Source organism: Anoplopoma fimbria, chromosome 7 (genome assembly GCF_027596085.1).
Source record: "Anoplopoma fimbria isolate UVic2021 breed Golden Eagle Sablefish chromosome 7, Afim_UVic_2022, whole genome shotgun sequence".
NCBI lineage: Eukaryota > Metazoa > Chordata > Actinopteri > Perciformes > Anoplopomatidae > Anoplopoma > Anoplopoma fimbria.
The window spans coordinates 8,811,251-8,832,712 of NC_072455.1; the positions used below are offsets into that span (position 1 = coordinate 8,811,251).

The following is a 21,462-nucleotide window of genomic DNA, read 5'->3' on the forward strand; positions in this document are numbered from 1 at the left end:
ATCCTGCAGAGTGTTCATCCAAAAAGAATTGACTCTTAAAACTGTAAAAGTTAAGTCAATCCTCTGAGATGTGTTCCCGTTTCAGAATGTGCCTCCAGATCTGTCCATCTGCACCTTTGTGTTGGAGCAGTCGCTGTCGGTACGAGCCCTTCAGGAGATGCTGGCCAACACCGAGGATAAGGCTGAGGGGGTGAGTGTGAAGCAACACACACAATCAAAACGCACACACAAACACACACATACACACAAACTCACCAGGGAAGGGGGATGAATGAATATACAGTAGGTTGTTCTCAGATCAGGGCTTTCTTCAGGTGAGACAGCGGCCTGATGAAACACACATTGGAGGAGGTGGAGAGTGAATCAGTTCGCTTATCTGTTCATTCGTGGCTAAAGGGTTGTTCTTTGCTAGCACTTATCTACAATTCAAGCAAGAAGGAGGCTGCTGATCAGTTTTACATCAAGCAAACACAGTTTCAACGTTGTGGTTTCAAACGTTTTACTCAACAGTTGTATGACACCACTGGCTAGGTCTGCGTTGTGCAGGTGCTGTCCTTTGATTTGAACTGGATCAAATGTGTTTCTGTTTGACTGTAATCTGTTATCCATCCTCCCAAACAAGAAGACAGAGTCGATACTTTCACCATTTGATACAAATGAGTCCGGGGTCAGGCCTAGTCGCAGCAATCCATGTTCAAAAAAGTTCACACACACACACACACACACACACACACACACACACACACACACACACACACACACACACACACACACACACACACACACACACACACACACACACACACACACACACACACACACACACTGTACACACACTTAAAAACAACTGTGGCCAGCTATTTTAGGAAATTACTGAGATTAGAAAAAAACAAAAAAACAGCTATATATTTGTGAGGAGCCACAAGCGATTTAGGGAAATAAGAGTAGATTTAAATTTAAATCCAATTTTTGTTATGGAACCCTGTGTTACACAGGGTATGTAACCTTGTACTGAGAAACAGGCCAGGTTTTTGTCTTCATTTGCTAATAATAAGAAATAATAAAGGTTGACTCTTATTTTTTGTGCACTACAAATGATATGCTAATTAGACGGCTCTCTAGCCTTCATGCTAAGATAAGCTAATCGGCTGCTGGCTGCAGCGCCACATTGAGCGCTAAAAACAAGAAAGTGGTGTCGACCTTCTCAGCTCAGCTTACTATCTTTAAGAGTGACATGAGCATGTTTCCCAAAATTGCTGAACTACTCCTTTAAAATTACACACAGTGTCATCATTCCGCAATTAGACCAGAACCAAAGGCAGTCCCTATCGGGAGCCAGAGGATTGACTTGAAATATGATTCCTCTGCAGGAAAGGTTCCAGTAGAGATAGAGGATGGCCAAAAAAACTGAGCTTCTCTCCCAGGGACGTTCAGTTTTTGGATCGGCCGACAGGCAGATTTCTGCCCCGAGGCAAACAGATCCAAACACTTCGCTCAACAACAAATCTCCAAATGCATGGTTGGGACACAGCTGTTTACAATGCTGCACAAACATCAGTCCCACCACCATCAATCTAACATGTTCAACATGAGGACATAAACATCATGTGTCTTCAATGGCATCCTCATTTAACAGTGGCTGGACTGCCCTACTGCTGGGGGGAGTCATTTAGGATAAATACCAGATAAATACCCTGAAATATTCAGGGATATGCATATATATATATATATATATATATACTACTAAACGTCTCTGGCCTGTGAGACCTTTAGGAGCAGGCTAGAATGACTGTAGTCAGGGAGCAAGACTCCAGTGTCACTTTGTAGTTTTGCAGCACCTTTATAGTCTTAAGAATGCTGCGGGGAGGAGAAGGGACACAGAGCCAAAAGGGTTTATAGAAAATGTGATCTTATTTTGAGGAACACTAGCGCTGGTTTACTTTATTACATTGTCTAGTTCATTGAACAGGGCTGAAAGGTAATCACAAAAACAGCAACTATAATTATTATGCTCAACATTCAGATCATTGTTATTTTGCATAATTTTTCATTGAAACAAAGGGGTTTTATTCCACTTAAACATTTTAAATCACTACTTAACCACCTTGAACTGTACACTGAACCTAAGATACCTATAAACATAGACTTTGAACTTGCATCAGATGTACAATGCACACATCTTAATACAAGGTCAGTTCAGACACACTTCTTTACACAAAGCATTCAACAAAATCAAAAGAATTTCCACTTTTTGCAGGTTTGGAAACAAAGACCTGTGATTGGTCGGATCGTTTACCTGTGAATGGGGAGCATTTGGCTGTTTCTTACTGTTTTTCTCTCCCAGTGACTTTCTGTCTTTTGTAACTCGTCTTTTTTTTTTCTCTCTCTCCATCTTGTCAATGTCTCTGTCAGACGGCCCAGGGCGGCGGTCATCGTACTTTACTGTACGGACACGCTGTGCTGCTGCGCCACTCCTACAGTGGAATGGTCAGTGAACACACCAACACAAATAAACATGCACGTGCCACATTGACATCTTTAATATAAAAACAAGGAAGTTTCTGTCATGTTTATTTAATATCTGCTTTTTTATGTAAAGTAACTATGAGGAACTTTTAACTGGTTATGAAACCGTCTCAATTAAATCCTGATTCCTCTATATGACCTACATCAGTAAACATACCATCAGAGAGAAGATTAACTATTTCTATATAGTTAATCACAGTTCTATACTGTCATCGGTGCCACCGGTTGCGATTGTCTGCGATATTGGCAGACTAGCCAAGACAGAATTAATTTTAATAATTAAATGATAAAAAAATTATTTAAATACTGAAAATAAAACAGCCAATTTGATGAGTTTGTAAGGTTACTTTTTTTCTTTTATCTTCAATACATGGGCTGCCATGTAGTCCCAATATTTTGGCATGAGGGGCAGCAAATTACTTTTTTCTACTTGTCTCATAGAACTCAAACTCTACACTGAACTGATGGACCTTTTACAGGAAACACTATTCTTTTTGTGAAGAACTAAAAGAGATACTGTTTCTCTCTGAGCCAGACTTAATTGCCGAACCAATGAGTGAGCAGGAAAGAGTGTGCAACTGGGGCTGTGATTATTACCTGGTAGGGGTAGTGAATAACAAACATGAGCTCTTCAGGCAATAGGTATCAATTCCATCAAATGGGGCATTATAGAACTATTGCACTGTAGTCGGTAGATGATAATCAGATGGATTGAAGGAATTAATTGTGTTTCTCTGTTTAGTACCTGTGCTGTCTGTCCACCTCCCGCTCATCCACAGACAAACTGGCTTTTGATGTTGGACTGCAGGAAGATACCACAGGTAGGAGTCAAACTCATTTATTTTAAAGCACTGCTTTCTATTATCACTTATTTAGAATTTGCCCGCAGCAGTCATTATAAACTTCTGCTGTGTAGCCAAATGATCAGAACTGTATCTCAAATGTTCCATACTGGATTCAGAGCATTAATATATGAGCAAACAACTTTTTGCAATGTAAAGATATAGAGGAGTGATGTCTACCTGAGCAGAGAATGAAGACGCTCTCCTTCTGTGTGTGTTGTAATCAGAGCTTCTCTGTGCTTTGTTTACGTATAGCCAGGCGGGCCGTGCATGCATGTTAGTGCATGTGAGTCCCTCTGTTGTGCCCACTCCCTATATACATCAATGGTTGTGCACCACTGGCCAGCTATGCAATGCTCTCACACAACGTTCTTGTAGAGCAGGGGTCTCAAACTCGCGGCCCGCGGGCCAATTGCGGCCCGCTAGACGATATTTTGTGGCCCCCACCTTAATATGAAAGTTTAATGTTAGTGCGGCCCGCGAGTTTTATATGAATGGCACTTTACAGTGTTGTGTGCGGAGCTGAACGAACCTACCAATCACGGTGGGTATATGGCTCTCGGGGGCGGGACATCGACCGGGCTTGATGCAAGCAGAGAAACATTCTCAATGACTGACAGTTACAGCAGCGTTGCCATGGAGAGTTACAGCAGCGTTGCCATGGAGAGTTCTCTTCCGTGCCTGGCTGGCTGCCTCGTTTCTATTAAACGCGGACATTCGTCCCAGCGCGCTGCGTTCACAACACCTCCAAAAAAAAGTTTTTTAAGTTGCTGCCCAGCGGGACATTATACGTATATATGTCTCTCTCTGACAAAATAAATCAAAGTGATGCGTACGCGGCGAGATAAAAGAAAAGTAAGAAAATAATGTAGCCTAATGTGGTCTGCAGTCACATACCGACACCTGTCCGTCGGCAACAACAGTCCCGATAAAGCAGAAGAGCTGCTGAGTTTGTGTCCAATGCACGGCCGCACCACAGCCAAGGATGTATGTCAGGAGCTGTGAACAGACTGGTGGGCATTACCACGGATGGAGCCCCGTCTATGACCGACTGGTAGCACTGGTTCAAAGAAAGTTAGAGGAAAATGCAGATCCAGCAGTCGTTCTGCACTGCATCGTACACCAACAGGCACTGTGCAGCATGTCATGTCTGTTGTCCTGAGATGTGTCAGTTACATCAGGTCCAGGAGTTTACAGCACCGCCAGTTCAGGGCCTTTTTACAACATATGGTGATGTACTTTACTTTAGTAAAAGTACATCATTTAGTAGTGTCCTGAAGAGATTTTTTGACTTAAGAGCAGAAGTGAAGAAATTCATGGAAGATGACAGAATGGATGTTCCTGAACCTGATGATCCAGGGTGGGTTATGGACCTTGCATTCCTAGTGGACTTAACACAGGAGCTGAACATCCTTAACCTGAAGCTCCAGGGCCCTGGTCAGCTTATCACTGCAGCTTATGAAAATGTGAAAGCCTTCTCCGCTAAACTGAAATTGTGGAAAACTCAGCTTTCTGTAAAATATCTCAGCCATTTCACAACATGCAGGTCTCTTGTGGAGGAGGGCACAGCCTTCAGTGGTGGTGAATATGCCTGTGCTAGTGAAAACCTTCTGCAGGAGTTTGATCAGCGTTTTGCTGACTTCAAGGCACGCTGTGACACTTTCCAGCTGTTTGCTGACCCCTTCTCAGCTGATGTGGAGAGTGTCCCAAGTATGTTGCAAATGGAACTTATTGACTTGCAGTGCAACAGTGATCTAAAAGCTAAATTCAGAGAGGCACAGGGAAAAGCAGACATGACTGGACAATTCATGAGAGAATTACTTCCATCCTTCCCTGAGCTGTCAAAAATGTTCAGTCGGGTAATGTGCCTTTTTGGAAGCACGTATCTGTGTGAAAAACTTTTCTTGACTATGAACTTTAATAAATGCAAGTACTTAGTGATGCCCATGTTGAAGCTGTACTCAGAGTTTCTACTGTAACCTTGATCAGGGCAAATGTTGCTCAGCTGTGTGAGCAGAAGCGCTGCCAGGTCTCTGGCAAGAAATAGAATAAAGCACAAATGTATTCAGGGATTGTATGTGTTGGTTCAGTGCAATGTTTCAATAAGTTATTAAAAACATGGAAATAAAAAAGTAAATTTTCAAAAATATTGCGCTTTCTTGTAGTGCTTGAACGTTGAAGTGGCCCTCCTATGAGACGACAATACCAGCAGTGGCCCCAAGCCAAATTGAGTTTGAGACCCCTGTTGTAGAGGCATAGCGCCCCCCATTCTGTTCCCCCTAGCTAACACTGTTAGCTCTGTCAGCACTGTTAGCCCTGTTCGGGCTGTTAGAACCGTTGGCTGCTAGGTTCCAGTTCAGTCGTCTCTATGTTGAGCCGTCTGGAGAGTGAACATTGGACTTACTGCAGGTGGACACAAGCAATGAATGCTTATGTTGCTCTGTGTCTTCTAGTGTGTAAAGATATAAACTGTTTGCTAAAGCATCAGCCATATAAGGCCAAAAGCATGTGTGATGTTTTTGTCTAAAGATACCAAATTTGTCAGGTTGAATTTTGAGGAAAAGAACATTTCACGTCATATAGCTTCAATTAAAAGATAGAGAATAAAAATGTTCCAATCAGACCAGAATTTTTCCTGACATGAAGCTCTTTAGGTGGGAAATTAAGAAAACTCAGCGGATAAGAAAATGTAATTAACGACACTATTCCCAATGAGATCTTAACACCAAACGATGAGTCGTGGTTTAAATTACATTAAAGAACCCAGAACTCTTTCATTTGGAGATTTTCTTTTTTAAAAGAGCTGAAAAATAATGATCATGTCAGATCTTCAGCAATCAAATAAGGCAACTCAGATTAGACCCAGGTAAGCAGCACTCAGTCTGCTTCTCTACTGTGGCTTTCACTCTGGAACAAAGTCAGAACAATTAGACTCTGCAAAGGTACGACGTCTGCTCTGTTTTTGTTCTTGACCTGCTTCTTTTACCGAAGGTGCAATTTACAGTACAAGAAGAACAGCTGCATGACAAATGTAGGCCACCAAAGTGGTACACAGGCTTATAGGTAGTGTTATTACAAGATTTCATATTGCTGTGTTTGAGTTTGTGTTTCATGGACACATTTCTGAGCTATTGTGTGCTTCTTTTGTGTGTTTTCTTACTCTGTCTGTCTATCTCTGTCTCTCTCTCTGTGTGTGTGTGTGTGTGTGTGTGTGTGTGTGTGTGTGTGTGTGTGTGTGTGTGTGTGTGTGTGTGTGTGTGTGTGTGTGTGTGTGTGTGTGTGTGTGTGTGTGTGTGTGTGTGTGTGTGTGTGTGTGTGTGTGTGTGGCATGCTGGTGGACGATCCATCCAGCATCAAAGCAGCGGTCAGAGGGTGAGAAGGTTAGAGTGGGAGATGATCTCATCCTGGTCAGCGTTTCCTCTGAAAGATATCTGGTTAGTGTGAAGAGATCTCATCTAACTATCACTCTCACTTTGTGTCTTTGGTTCTTTCTTCTTTCCTTTATTCTTTGTTTCTTTCCTTTTTTGTTGTTTCTTTCTTGTCCTCTTTAACAGTTAAGATATTTGATGGGTTTTAATACCATATGGTCACACTAAACTCATCTATAGCCATATATTAGTGAATATACCTCTGGACGCTGCTGGCATTTCTCCCACACTCATCTAAACAGGATAAGCGGTTACGGAGAATGACTGAATGAATTCAATTTTGTATGAGTCTATGCATTGTTTCTAAGGAAATTGTCCCATATTATACCTTAAAAGATATGTATTGTAAAATTCCATTCATTTTGCAAGACACTAGAGGTGATTTGGGTGAAAGAAATGGAACAATAGAGATCACCATTAAATGTACTTAGTTTATTACTAAATTAAGATACAATTTTTTTCTATTACAAGTTTTCTAAAATGTTATGTATAAATATGCAAATGAGGCATTATCTAATGCCAACTTTTGGGGAATTTAGGAGAAAACTACAGACATAAATAGCCACAGTACTACACCTTTATGTGTATTTTGGATGTTTTATTTCTACTTATCTTAATAAAAACATGTTATGGAAGCAAAATATTTAAAAATCTCAAATTGTCCAGTGCTTGAAAAAACAATGTTTTATCTGTTGTGTCTCGCCTTTATACTGCTGATATTTTGACACAGACAATATATATGATGATGGTACTATAGCATTAATCAAAAGTACTAGACTCATGAAATTAGCCACATTTGCTACATTTTTGAAACTTTAATCAAAGTGTTGGCATGATTTCATAATCTGCAGCGAGCACTTGCAAAGGGTATTAGTTATAATAGAACTGGAAACACTTCAGACTGTTTAGCTACTGTACATACATTATCTGTTTCATTCCTCATTGTCTTTTACCTGACTGTCTGTCTTTTGAATATTTACTGCTTAGAACAAAAAATAATGGAAGACTGTAAGCAATGCTGACCACATACTTAATACATTTGCATGGTCTGATACACTGGCAGCACTGCACACTCTCTGGGGCCAGCTGAATGACAATAAACCAAGTCTTTGTCTCAAATATAACTTTAAATCAGACACTTTTTTATAAGTGACTAATGTAAGACTGACTGTTGGACTGTTGTGCACTGCATTACGGGTGAAATAAGACACTTCACAGAAGATAATAAATGGCAGGTGCAACAGTGACACCACATCAAGTATGAGAGAAAAAAACAAAATAAGGGGAACAGCATAAATTCAATCATTAGAACTGTTGAAATCTTTCGGAAATAATAAGACTATGGTGCAAGAATCCCCCCAAAAATTGTTGAAACAGTCAACTTTTGCTAAATTAGCTAAAAGTAAAGGTAAACAGTAGAAACAGTTAACATTAGCTAAACATTTGCTAAAATGAATAAATAGTTGAAATAGCTACTAAGTTGAAAAGAAAGGAAAACGTAATGTGTAAATAGTTGAAAAAGTTAGCAGAAACGTAGCTTAAAGTAATGCATAAACAGTTGAATAGTTTAGTAAGGTAAAATTGAGCTTAAAGTAATGGATAAAGAGTTGAAATAGTTAGCATAAAATTAGCTGAAAGTAATTGGTAAACAGTTGAAATAATAACTAAAAGTTAGCCCAAAGTTAGCTTCAAGTAATGGGTAAACAGTTGACATTGTTAGCTAAAGGTTAGCCCAGTGTTAGCTAGGAGTAACGGATAAACACTTGAAATAGTTAGCTAAAGATTTGCTAGAAATGTAATTGGTAAACAGTTTAAAAAGTTAGCTCAAAATTAGCTAAGAGTAATGGCTAAACAGTTTAAATAGTTGGCTAAAAGTTTGCTAAAAGTAATGGTTACAATTTAAGTAGTTAGATAATCTTTTAACAGTTTGTTGCCATACCAACAAAGTTCCCACATCATGCTTAGCAAGGGGAATATGTGACTACCTTAAATTAAGTCAGTCTTGATGTTTATGCAACAGACAGGCTAGTCTAACCTGACAATCTTGGTGATGTCTACGGCCAAGACTAGTCTTAAACTAAGTTTATGTAACTGGCCCCTGGTGATTTCAATGGCCAGATTTGGCCTGCCTCTCTGAATAGCTTAATACAGGAACATTGTTAGTGTTTGTATGTATTTCAGTCATTCATTTATTTATTTGTATTGGCTCTCATATCTCTCCCCATGCAGCATCTGTCCTACGGTAATGGCAGTCTTCATGTTGATGCAGCCTTCCAGCAGACCCTATGGAGTGTGGCTCCCATCTGTTCTGGCAGTGAAGTAGCACAAGGTACACCTGTCTATGTTTCTTTGTTTCTTTGTCTGTTTTCTTTTTTCTATCATTCTTCTTCTTTCTTCCTTGCAAGCTTGCAGTGTGCTTTTGCTCATTTTTGTGTTGAGGCTTCAATTTTTTGCACAAATTCTATTAGTAATTGTATTCAAAGTTTGAGACACTTTGGATGCACCATGTTTGCAAATATGATGATATTTGGAGGACATTGGTTGATCAAGTAGCGTCTTCATTAGAGGGTGGAACTAACAGTAGTACAGTCAATAAGTGAATGCAAACAATATGTACTGTAACCCTATCATGCTTGAACTATTTCACTGCCATTTACACTTAATTCTAATGAGTTGCAGATGTTAGCAGTGCCTCGTTTTCCTTTGTGAAAGGAATTATAGGGCAATAGCATTGAATGCAGATTTTTACTTACTTCATTTAGTCACTTTTCCAGGATGGACACCCTACAGAGTAAAAACCTGCTTAGTTTATAAAATTTTGTATGGCATTAGGACGCTGCAACTGCCTGTGGCTGCCACCTGTACATTAAGTCTAGTAGGGACTACGATTCCCAAAAGGCTCAGAGTGACCTGATTTAAAGATACAGGTGGTCTTCATTTGGGAAGTCAGCTCTGCTGGTGCTGGTCTTTATTTATCTGAACAGGTGGGTTTCAGAATCACTATTCCATGTCTTGTTTGAAACCATATTTGATCCCTGCTGCATTACTCCCACGTCAGTAGTCAGGTTCATCAGAATGCTCAATAGTGTTTCAGAATGTGTAGGCAAGGTAGTGTATGTTCTAATTCTGGAGCTTTAATGCAAACCCGACTGTCCATTTCTCTGTAGTATGATTCATGTGTCGACTCACAAAGTCCCTTTTATCTGTCCTTCTCCCTCTCCTTCTTCAATGTCATGCCCATTTTTCTCCCTGTCTGTTCTCTTTTTTGCAGGTTTCCTGATAGGAGGGGACGTCCTGCGCCTCCTTCATGGTCACATGGACGAGTGTCTGACTGTTCCGTCTGGGGAGCATGGGGACGAGCAGAGGAGGTAATGTGCACTGATACTTACAACTGGAATGATATATAGACTCATGATTGTCATTTATTTAACAAAATGTCTCTGCTCTTCTTTTACATGAAGTCATTTTCCTGCACTGATTCGGTGTAAAAATCAGATTAAATATATATTAACACTCACAATTCTCCAAATACCAGTGGCCTTAAACAAGTATGACACTCTAAGTTCCTCTCTAGCATCTATTTTGGAGGTGTCCGGAACACGTTTTTCAGCAGATCATATGGCAAATGTACTGTATTTCAGGAACTTTTATCACAAAGCAAGTTCTCTTTAGTCTGGCTCTGTCCGGCTACAGACTCTGGATAACTGGTTTCTATAAAAGTCCCTCCTGTCCCTACTGGCTGAGAAAAGATCCCTACCCTACTGTACATGATTCCAATGTTAGAATTGGGGTGGTCAAAATACATGGTATGCATTATGTTCTACCAAATGCAATGAAGAATAAATAGATGTTCTAGAAATAGATGAAACATACATCAACATTAGATCTTGGCAAGTCAACACAACAGGAGGATCACAGGCTGGTGAAGGGAGCTGCTGCAGCTAACAGTGTTTTTATGGGGGAATCAGCAGTGTGACAGTGAGAACTGTAAGATTCAAATCTTGTATGAAAGTGATGGATGTTACTAGTCACGGGGTAGCTGTCAACAATGAGTCAATAATGCTGATGTCGCTTTCAAGTCATATAGGAAGGATAGTAGACATGACAGAGAGAGTCCTGTGTTTCCGACCAGCTAACATTTGCATCATTGGATAATTCAAACCACGTGTATGTTTACAGTATAGCACTACATCCATTAAATCTGGGTTTAATTACATTGAACAATGGTCATCAACATATGGCGATTCAAAATATTCCAGCGTCTCTTCTGACATTTAAGTTTCTCAGGCCTTAACAGAATGTCAAAGTCACCTTTGCAATCAAAGTTTTGCCTTTTGCCTCGCTTCCTCATCTCAAGTATGGCTCTCCTCCCCCCTTGAGTTTAGACCATTAGACATACACAGTATTCAGCTTCTGTTTTAAGGAAATTACCATGGCCTGCAGGGAGAGAAAGGAGCAACTCTCATTATAGACTGAGCTCACTGCTGTGACTGAGACATGGAGGACTATTTATAATTATAGTTTTAAGATGTTTCCAGAAGGGACATCTATGTTGTTAAACAATGCCGATGAGAGCGACTGTGTTTCTCCTCCCGACTGTCTGCTGAGGTTTGATACTGAGTCATCCAGGTAGTAGCATATCTGTTTCCACTCAAGTCAATTTCCACTGGAGTTGCAGTGGAAGAAGTGACTTGTACACTGTTATGTGTGGAGTGGATATATAATACATCTGAAGATGTGCTACTTTCATTTTTACCCCCAGGACAGTGCACTATGAGGGTGGAGCAGTGTCCAGTCATGCCAGGTCCCTGTGGAGGCTGGAGACATTGCGGGTTGTGTGAGTACATCATTAAAGTATATATACATACATTTTTAGTTAACCTCATTCAGCCAGGATAATCTCAATGAGATTTTGAATCTCATTTACAAGGGGTCCTGGCCAAGATTGCCATATATCAGGCTTAAAAAAACAGCAAAAGTTAAAGACAATATAACACACAAATTTCACATAAAAGAGACAACAGCCTTAAAACAAACAAGCACATCGCATCAATCAAAGAATTGTCATTCAGCATCAAGACAAGTATATTCAGTCCTCAAATGATCCTTAACCCTTTGCATGCTTATGAAATAATCTAATTTAAAATGTCTCTGTAGCTCCCACCAAGATGAGGGTCCAAAAACTTTAAAAGCGCTTTCACAAAAAACAGTGCTGGTTCTAGTGATGACGTACCTAATTTGTGATCAGAGGTTGCAGCAATTGATACTGCTTTTGTTGTTTTGGCCTCAGCAGAGAGCATAGTTTGTGTAATATGGCCTTATACAGAAAAATGTACCAATGTTTCTTTCTACAGTTGTATAAAAGAAAACAAACTTTTTCATACAAACTGCCATGATGTGTGCAGCAACCCAAATCAAAGACAAATCATAATGCAGCTTGATATACTGAATCTAACATTTTCAGAGAGGATAAATTGACATTCTTATATGAACTAGCACCATAATTAATTACTGATACAAACAAAACAACTCACTTTTTAGTGAGCCACTGCTTAGAATTCCTCACAGTGTAAAGAGTCTAGCATGTTAAACATATTACAACTTTTACTCACTGTGTGTGTGTGTGTGTGTGTGTGTGTGTGTGTGTGTGTGTGTGTGTGTGTGTGTGTGTGTGTGTGTGTGTGTGTGTGTGTGTGTGTGTGTGTGTGTCACAACAGCCTTGTATTGGCTTTAATAGTTGCTAAGAAACAGCAGAATCAGGACCAGACAGACTTGGTTTCCAGGTCAGTAACCAGGCAGCAGCTCCTTGGTTGCCCAAGTTGACTTAGTGGTTGCCATATTTTAAACATTTAAGTCACATTTGGATTGACAATACTCTTTTGTAATTATAATTACAAAGAAAATGACAGAAAAATTATATTGAAATTAGTAAAACAAAATATATCTTACTAACAGCAACTGGCTCAGCTTGACTGATTTGTCAAGATAAAAACTAATTGATGTTTTTCTGTGTATTTTATTACACTATTTACATATATAACACCTCTGCAAACTGACTGCTGTGTGTTAAAGATGGCAAAAACAGTCCTGCAGCTATTATTCAACATGAGTTGAATAGTACCTGCAGCACAGGGAGTCACAACAGTCAGCTCAACTAAATAAAAGAAAAAATATATAGAAAGCTTAGCACAGGCTAACCACATCCTACAGAGTTGGTTACCTTGATACAGGGGAAAGCAGCTAGCTTGGTTTTGTCAAAAGGTCAAAAATACACCCAACAACACATTAAGGTGAGCTGCTGTAACTATTTCTTGGTGAACATCAGTCGGGCGTATTGAAGTTCTTGGAGTCACCAAGCTCAACAAATGTATGTGGCAACACAATGATTGTGTATTGAATAAAAAAACAGCATTCCAGTTGGTAATTAGTGAGCTTCAGAGGTGTCTGTAAGCGTTTTATTAGACTTTATTTTCTATATTTTTTATTGAAGAAAGTCAGATTATAAGTCTCCTTTCTTTGCTCCGTCTATGCTGTGAGCACATGTGACTTTACTGCACATGAGGACTGTCATATTTTCCAACCTTGAGCCCTCAAAAGTCTGGAGGATTTCACTGTGTTGAGCAAAGCCCAACTTTGGGCGCTGCATGTTGTGATGGGCAATGAACCCCACAGTGCACACAGCTCCAACCGCATTGTGTTGTGAGCAGCTCTTTTCCATCAGGAAAACGACATTTTGTGTAGCTGTATTGTTGTCCTGGTGGTAACAGCAGGGCTCGTGGCATAAAGAGATTGCGATAACAAAAAGGGGAATAAGGGTAAAATATGTCATTAATCGGGAGAAATACGGGAGAATTGTGACATTGGAAGAAAATCGGGGGAGGGCAGTGAGAAGCAGGGAGGGAAGATTGGGAGGGTGAGGACTGTTTGCTGGAGTGTAGGAACATTAACCTTCAGGCTTCTAATTTCGCTTCTGCAACATTAATCTACATCTGTTTATATTTCAACCCGATTTATATAAATAATTTCAAACTTTGGTGAATTATTGCCTGTGGCATACAGTAAATGAGGTGTGTATTATGTATGTATTCTTATAGCCATTAATTACCCATCAGGAAAAATCACTTACCAGCCAGCACTCCTATTCTGTAACACATTACCATGCTGCTGTTGATGTGTAGATTGTGCTCTGGCCGAGTTTACTACTCTACAAATTTGCAGTTGATCAGATTACGGCCCCTGGAGGTCTGGGGCTCTGTGAAAGTTTGCTTGTTTGCCCAGTTTATAGTCCAGGAGCTGAGGGCCAGGGAACTGCAGAGTTGAAGGGTTTGTAAATTACAACCATAGGCCGTATATAAGAAGTTGACCTAGTCATCATAACTTCACCCATTGGTTTGTGGACTGCCGTTATGAAGCCTTGAGTCTTGCGGTCGCCATCTTGGATTACAGCCATCGCCATCTTGTTTTTTAGCAACCAATGAACAGAAGTTACCATATTTGGAATGCAGAGGAGTGAAGTAGAGACACCATATACTGATCTGGTAGCAGCAGCAACTTGTCAATCACAGTAAACCCGCCCTAAAGCATACTCTGCTTTATGGTCTATTTGACTCTAAATGGACCATAATTTACTAAATGAACATCATGCTGTATTGAAGAAGACTTGAAACTAGAGATTGAGACCATAAACTGTTTACAATGTTTACTGAAGGAATAAATCAAGAGAGAAGTAGAGTCATTTTCTCATAGAGTTCCATACGATCTGTCTTCATTTTGCAACTAGAGGAGTCGCCCCCTGCTGGTCAGTAGAGAGAATGCAAGGAGGTTGCCACCTGGTAACAACTTTCACATTATACATATTAATTTGATCCATAAGTGCAGCTTTACAATAACTTTTTTCAGTGCACATGGTATACATGCTAATGTTAAAATGACCCACTTCTAATCCTGCCTTGCCTGTTTTTTTACAGTTCTGTGTTTCTTTATCAAGGATTCTTCATGTCTATTTGTACTTTTAGCATTCATGTCTGTGACTGTGTTTTTGTCCAGGTGGAGCGGGAGTCATATCCGCTGGGGTCAGCCGTTCAGACTGAGACACGTGACCACAGGGAAGTATCTGAGTCTGATAGAAGACAGATCTTTGCTGCTGATGGACAAAGAGAAAGCTGATGTCAAGTCCACAGCCTTCTGCTTCAGGTCCTCCAAGGTACAGAGTGGAAAACATCTGCAGCACTGTCTGTGTACAAACCAAACATCATGTTGCTTAAAAGCTTTAAGGCGTTACAATATCAACATTACGGTTCATTATGTGTGGTGGATGTACTGCCGCCAAACAGCAACAGTGGATAGTGGAAGATAAAAACCTATGTGATGTAAAGGATGCTTCTGATTTAGCTAGCCTGAGATGCTAATGCGGGGCCTTCCACAGTTCTGGTTTCAAATAACTGGGATCTTAAATAATAAAATGTTCCCTTAAAGCAGCCTTGTTTTTTGTTTTGTAACATTTCATCTTTATAAATACCGGTATTCAGTTTTTTCTCCTTCCTCTCTCTCTCTCCTCAGGAAAAGTTGGACCCTGGTGTGAAGAAGGAGGTGGATGGGATGGGTGTTCCCGACATTAAGTATGGCGACTCTGTGTGTTACGTCCAACATGTTGACACCTGCCTCTGGCTCACATACCAGACTGTTGATGCCAAGTGTGCACGCATGGGTGGAGTACAGAGAAAGGTACCTTGCTGCAGTAAACCGTACTGCAATCATACTTTCGGAATGCTGTATAACCAGTAACTCTTTTCTTAAAGTATTGGTCGTTAGATGATTTAAAGGATGAGCTTTTGATGTAACATGTCCATTTCGATAGGACGCGACAGTGAGAATGGCAGCAGATTAAAAGGTCAAGACTTGAATTTATGAATCTTTAGGAAAATAAGGGCTGTGTGTTGTCAACAATCTGGCGATACGATACGTATCATGATACAGGGGTTACGTTTCCATAAATTGCGATATGCTACGATACAGTAACAAGGAGTTATCCAATAAACATGTTTCATGTTCCAATAGAAAGTCAACACCATAAATATGGGATAGGCTGTTGCATACCCCTGCAGGGCACTGCCAAGTGGAGTGTAAAAATGTATTCAGTCTTTTTATAGACAACCTTTTATACCTGGTTAGATGGTAAAGAAATGACACCGGCAACAAAGTAAGCAGCCCAAACGTCTGAATGCCATCTCTTAGATTTAGAACTTTAGTCATGCCTAAGGTGAAACAAAGCATGACTGTGCATTTTAGACAGACTTAATACATTAGATTCGGTGTTCAAAATAAAGCCAATCTCATCATAAAAATAAAAGATAAAGCAGAAATCAATCAGAAAAGTCCTTGGATTCCCCAAAGAAAGCTCAGGACTCAATCAAATTATTTCTTTTCTCTTGTAAATGCTGTAATTGAAATAATTTAGTGTGATAATAATGGTGGTGTTTTTTTAAAAACCCTACTTCTCATTTCAGGCCATAATGCACCATGAGGGTCACATGGACGACGGGCTGACGCTGTCCCGGTCACAACACGAGGAGAGTCGCACTGCCAGAGTCATCCGCAGTACTGTGTTTTTGTTCAACCTCTTCATCAGGTGGATATCTGCACACAAACAAACACACACACACACACACACACACACACACACACACACACACACACACACACACACACACACACACACACACACACACACACACACACACACACACACACGCAAACACACACACCTAGATATGCATTACACGTAGTGCAGAAGGCAAGAGATACCATTGCAAAGGATAGTAGTCAGACCCCCACAGAGGCAGAGGCTGCACTGTGTATCAGCTTGGAATAAACACCAGCAGCAGCTATATAATCTAAAAGAGTTAAAGCCACTGTTTGTGATTGGCAGGGATCTATCACAGGAAATAGTAATGTTCTTCTGTAGAAGGCTTTGCACATGAGGGTTCTCCCCCTCTCTCCTCCTAAATCCAAGATACTGTGAGAAATTCAACGGGAACACAATGATTCTTGTTTCTTGAAATCACCTTAAACACAACTGGCCAGCTTCACCACTCGTCCTGTGTGCACATGAACTATATAACAAAGGAGATATCCCTTGTAATGTACCCAGTGTATGCAGAGCAGCATGCTGCATTCTGATTTAATGGCCTTTAATTTGAGGACAGAGCTGGAACTGGCTCCTTCAGTGAAAATGTGACAGGATCCTGCAGAGTCGCTTAATACAAGGGACGGAGTCTTCACTGTTTGCCTTATTTATGCAAAGCAACAAGCAGCTGTGTTCCTGTTTGAAGTCTCAGCGAGCGCTCTCATTGGGTGCAGCAGACATACTGCTGCCGTCAAGATGGTGCAGAATTAGGAACAAGCTTGTTGCAGTTGCAATGATCACCTGTAGGGATTTATAATTGACACTAATGCAATGAACCAAAAAGAGATGAACATAAAAGGCATAAAAATGTAAATCATTTCAGTTGCAGAAGTTCAGCAAAATCCCAACACTAGGCTGCACAGTCATCAAACCAGACACGGCCCTCACCACTGGGCCCAATCTGATTCACAGCTCAATAAGCTACGAACCAACATTATAGTTTGTATAATGCTGCATGTTTTTTTTAAGCAGGCAAACAGATCGATACAACTTGATTCAGCCCCCATGCTGTACAATGTTGTTAATTGCAACATTGTACAGCATGTATATCAATTGCCCAGCCACTGATTTATAACTTAAAAGACACAACAAAGACCATTGCAGTTGTTGAAAATATATTTGCCGGAAAAGGTTCCCTTCTCAAAAGACAAATTAGTTTAAAAGAAAAGAAAAAAACATCCATCCAGAAAAACTCACCACAGGTGAAGGACAATCTTATTAAAAGTACAGCCTTTAAATCATCTATATTGACCAATACATCAAGAAATAGATCTCAATCCAAGAGAAAAAAAACAAGAGACAGTGCAGGTCTCTGCAAGGTGTGTCTACAATTACTACTGCCGTATTGTGTGATGGAATGAACACAACTGCTGCTGTAAAGTGTCGTCAAAGAGACTTCATTCAAACTCGAAAACAAGCGGCAATGTGACGTTATACAGACAATGGGCTCCAAGTCCTCTTATTATCCACTTCATACAGTCTTGCCAAAGCACAAAAGTAAACTCACCAAGCTGTCTGGCTGCTTAGGAAGTAGCCGCGTGGTACAGCAATGTGTGCCCTGGTATTCCCTTAGCCTTCCAAAACAATAACAGACAAAAAAAGACAAAAATGTCTCCGTGGCCTTCTGAGGAAGACTTCTAGAAAGAACATAAGAGAAACGCACAAAGCTAAGATCTGCATCGTTGATTATCACTCCCTGAAAAACGCACTATAGATACAAGGAATCTGTATTTTTACATAAGTCTCTCCCATCTTTTGGCCAACATACAAGCCATTTTGAATTGATGTAACTTAATCTTAAACATTGAGCCCGCCACATTAGTTAGGACTCGGGTATCATCGCATACATCAAACCAATATAGAGCAGCAGGGAGGGTTGCATAAACAATCAGCTCAAACAGACAAGCTTGTCACAACCAACAAACTCCAGCCGGCAGGGCGAAAGCATCGTCATTCTGGATAAAAACGCGCTTCAGAAATAACGGTTGCACAAAAGAAGGTAGCTCAGGTAGTAAACAGCACTACAGCAGGCGTGATTGACGTCCTCTACTCTATATGCACCAGGGGTCTGGACACACTAAGGAAAAAGGGGAAGAGCTCCACTCTTGATCTGCCAATAGATTCGGTCAGTCTGAGTCTGCAGGATCTGATTGGCTACTTCCATCCACCTGGAGATCACCTGGAACACGAAGATAAGCAGAACCGACTGAGAGCTCTGAAGAACCGGCAGAACCTCTTTCAGGAAGAGGTAGGCAGTGTGTGTGTGTGTGTGTGTGTGTGTGTGTGTGTGTGTGTGTGTGTGTGTGTGTGTGTGTGTGCGTGTGTGTGTGTGTGTGTGTGTGTTTGCATCTTGTTTACCTGAATACCCATGAATAAGTATAAAGTGGGATGTCCTATTCAGAATCAGTTTTATAATTTTGCTAAATAACTTTACTGAGGTCGAAAATGTACATACATAAATAACAAGGTCACTCAAAGTTACATTTATTTACTGTGTATTTATTATTTTGACTGTTATGTTAATAACCGCATGCAAATTTCAAATAATTGGCAGTTTTTCTTTATCAGTAATTTTTAAACATGTTCATCAAATTTCAAAATACATTACACGTATTGTTTAATTTTAAGTTCTTTGCAATTTCACTTTTGGTTCACAAATCTGTATTGTCATTTTTTTTATCCTAGTTTTTTTTGTTCTTTTATGGACATTTGAAAAAATAAAAGATTATGTCTGATCTTAGAAACAGCCAGTTCAAAGTCAATTTGCACGACGGATGAGATGACAGTATCGTCCGATGATTGTTCCATTGTGCTGTGGCTATGTTACATCCTAAAGCATGCAGTTGACATAAACATGGAGGATAAATGTGATGAAATACTGACTTGACTGCAAATGTCAAGTTAGGCCTCCACAGTGTAAACAGTTAAAGCCAACTGCTACCTCTCTTGTCCACTTCATTTGATTGTATGTGTCGGAGTCTAGCCGAATAAACTGGTGAAACCACCAACGTGTGTGTCCGTAGGGAATGATCAGCCTGGTGCTGGAGTGTATTGATCGTCTTCACGTCTACAGCAGTGCGGCTCATTTTGCTGAGGCAGTAGGAAGGGAGGCAGGAGAGGCCTGGAGCTCCATCCTCAACTCCCTCTACCAACTACTGGGTACATACACACACATGCACACACACTACAAATCATATGGTTACCACCTATGTTATCATCTTAATCAAAGTTTTACAAGGGGCTTTACAGAAAGTAATCAAATTAAATTCAAGCGATATTCCTATTATTCGAAAAATGAAAATTGATTTAGTAGATTAGGTTAAAATAAAATGAATGTTGCAATCAGACGAAAGAGATCAACACAGATGTAGAAATATTGAGCGTAGCTGTGTCTACCTGTTGTAGGTAACCATTATCCCATAAAAGCAGCACTTCTTAAGTCATGTATCTCCTCTTCTGTCTCCTCCTAGCTGCTCTGATCAGAGGAAACAGGAAGAACTGCGCTCAGTTTTCCGGTTCATTGGATTGGCTGATCAGCAGACTGGAGAGACTGGAGGCCTCTTCTGGTAGGTCAATCGCTGATCGCCATCGGATCATCATTAAGGGATCATGTTGACATCAGACAGTGTAATTTCTGTTTTCTCAAGACAGTGGATGAAATAACTCATTTTGAATATTTAAAGACTGCAGAAAACTATTAATATAAAATATTTCTGGATGAGTTGATTCCTTTAATAATTCAGATGAAAAAGGTGGAGATGTTCCCAGGTAATCAGCAGTGAAAACTGTATCTTTCCACTGTCGCAGATGGGGACATTTTTTAGGATAGCTGATTGGATTCTTACTTTTTCGTTTTCCTTTACTTTTAAAAGTCCATAAACTGTGGAATTCCTGAGGGACAAGGTGTATCTTCTACGTAAGAGTTATTTAATCATTAGAGATATTTCCTCCCATGTTGGAGAAATTATATTTTTTAGCCTGAACCAAATAAAATTGCCTATATCTGGCATAAGCAAACTTTCTCCGAAAATACACCTTAATTCAGAAAGATTCAGGATGCAATCAGTCGGTCCTGCCCCCTGGTGTTTCACACCCACTTTTCCTCAGTTGATTTGTAATATAACCAGGGGAGAATACCATAACAATAATATTGGTGGCATATCTCGTACGTACAAGATAAACTTCACCTTGCCTCCCGGGGCTTCTGTTATTATCTGATTTTCCCAAATGCCAACACAATGAACGCACAGCTGACTGAGTGTTAGTAGGTCCCAGTGACTAAAGGAGTCATTAAAATGCATGTGAATTACTCCTAGAACAAAAAGGTAGGAATCCTGCCCAGTTAGGAACCACCTTTAGGCAACATTTCCCATGATGATCAGTGAATAGGACCCCTGGTTTGAATGCTTTCTGTTCATATGTAGTCACTGTTACTATACATATTATGTATTGCCAGGTATACTAGAGGTGCTTCACTGTGTGCTGGTGGAGAGTCCTGAGGCGCTGAACATAATCAAAGAGGGACACATCAAATCCATTATATCTCTGCTGGACAAGCATGGACGCAACTACAAGGTACAGGCACTTATACAGAGGGCTTTACAGAAAGTAATCAAGTTAAATTCAATTGATATTAATATTATCCAAAGAGATGAACATTGACTCAGTAGATTAGGTTAAAATAAAACAAATGTTATCATCAGATGACAGATGTAGCAATAGTAAGAAAAGCTGTGTCTACATAGCGACATATGTGCTGCATGTCTTTATATCAAATATCAAAAGTTTCACACAAGTGTACAAGCTTCCTTTCTACACTTTAATGGAGAGACACTCGATGCAACAACATTCATGCACTCAATCACTCAAGCTATTTAGAGATTGTGGGCTATGTTGCTTCCATAACATGCCGTCTTGCAGATTAGTAGAAATAGAACATCTAAAATACACATTTGGGTGTTTATTTTACCACTTTGCCTAC

The 21,462-nt window shown here is 40.1% G+C and overlaps 1 protein-coding gene across 1 annotated transcript in view; it reads left to right on the forward strand.

The window, feature by feature from the left end:
- ryr2a (ryanodine receptor 2a (cardiac)) overlaps nt 1-21,462 on the forward strand; it is a 150,820-nt gene that overhangs the window by 39,255 nt on the left and 90,103 nt on the right. Inside the window, 15 exon segments of the mRNA XM_054601717.1 lie at nt 86-190; nt 2,413-2,487; nt 3,269-3,351; nt 6,694-6,802; nt 9,026-9,125; nt 10,068-10,164; nt 11,559-11,633; nt 14,843-14,999; nt 15,356-15,520; nt 16,303-16,424; nt 17,900-17,906; nt 18,571-18,729; nt 19,505-19,640; nt 19,952-20,047; nt 20,938-21,056. Of these exon segments, the coding sequence (XP_054457692.1) occupies nt 86-190; nt 2,413-2,487; nt 3,269-3,351; nt 6,694-6,802; nt 9,026-9,125; nt 10,068-10,164; nt 11,559-11,633; nt 14,843-14,999; nt 15,356-15,520; nt 16,303-16,424; nt 17,900-17,906; nt 18,571-18,729; nt 19,505-19,640; nt 19,952-20,047; nt 20,938-21,056 (1,605 nt within the window).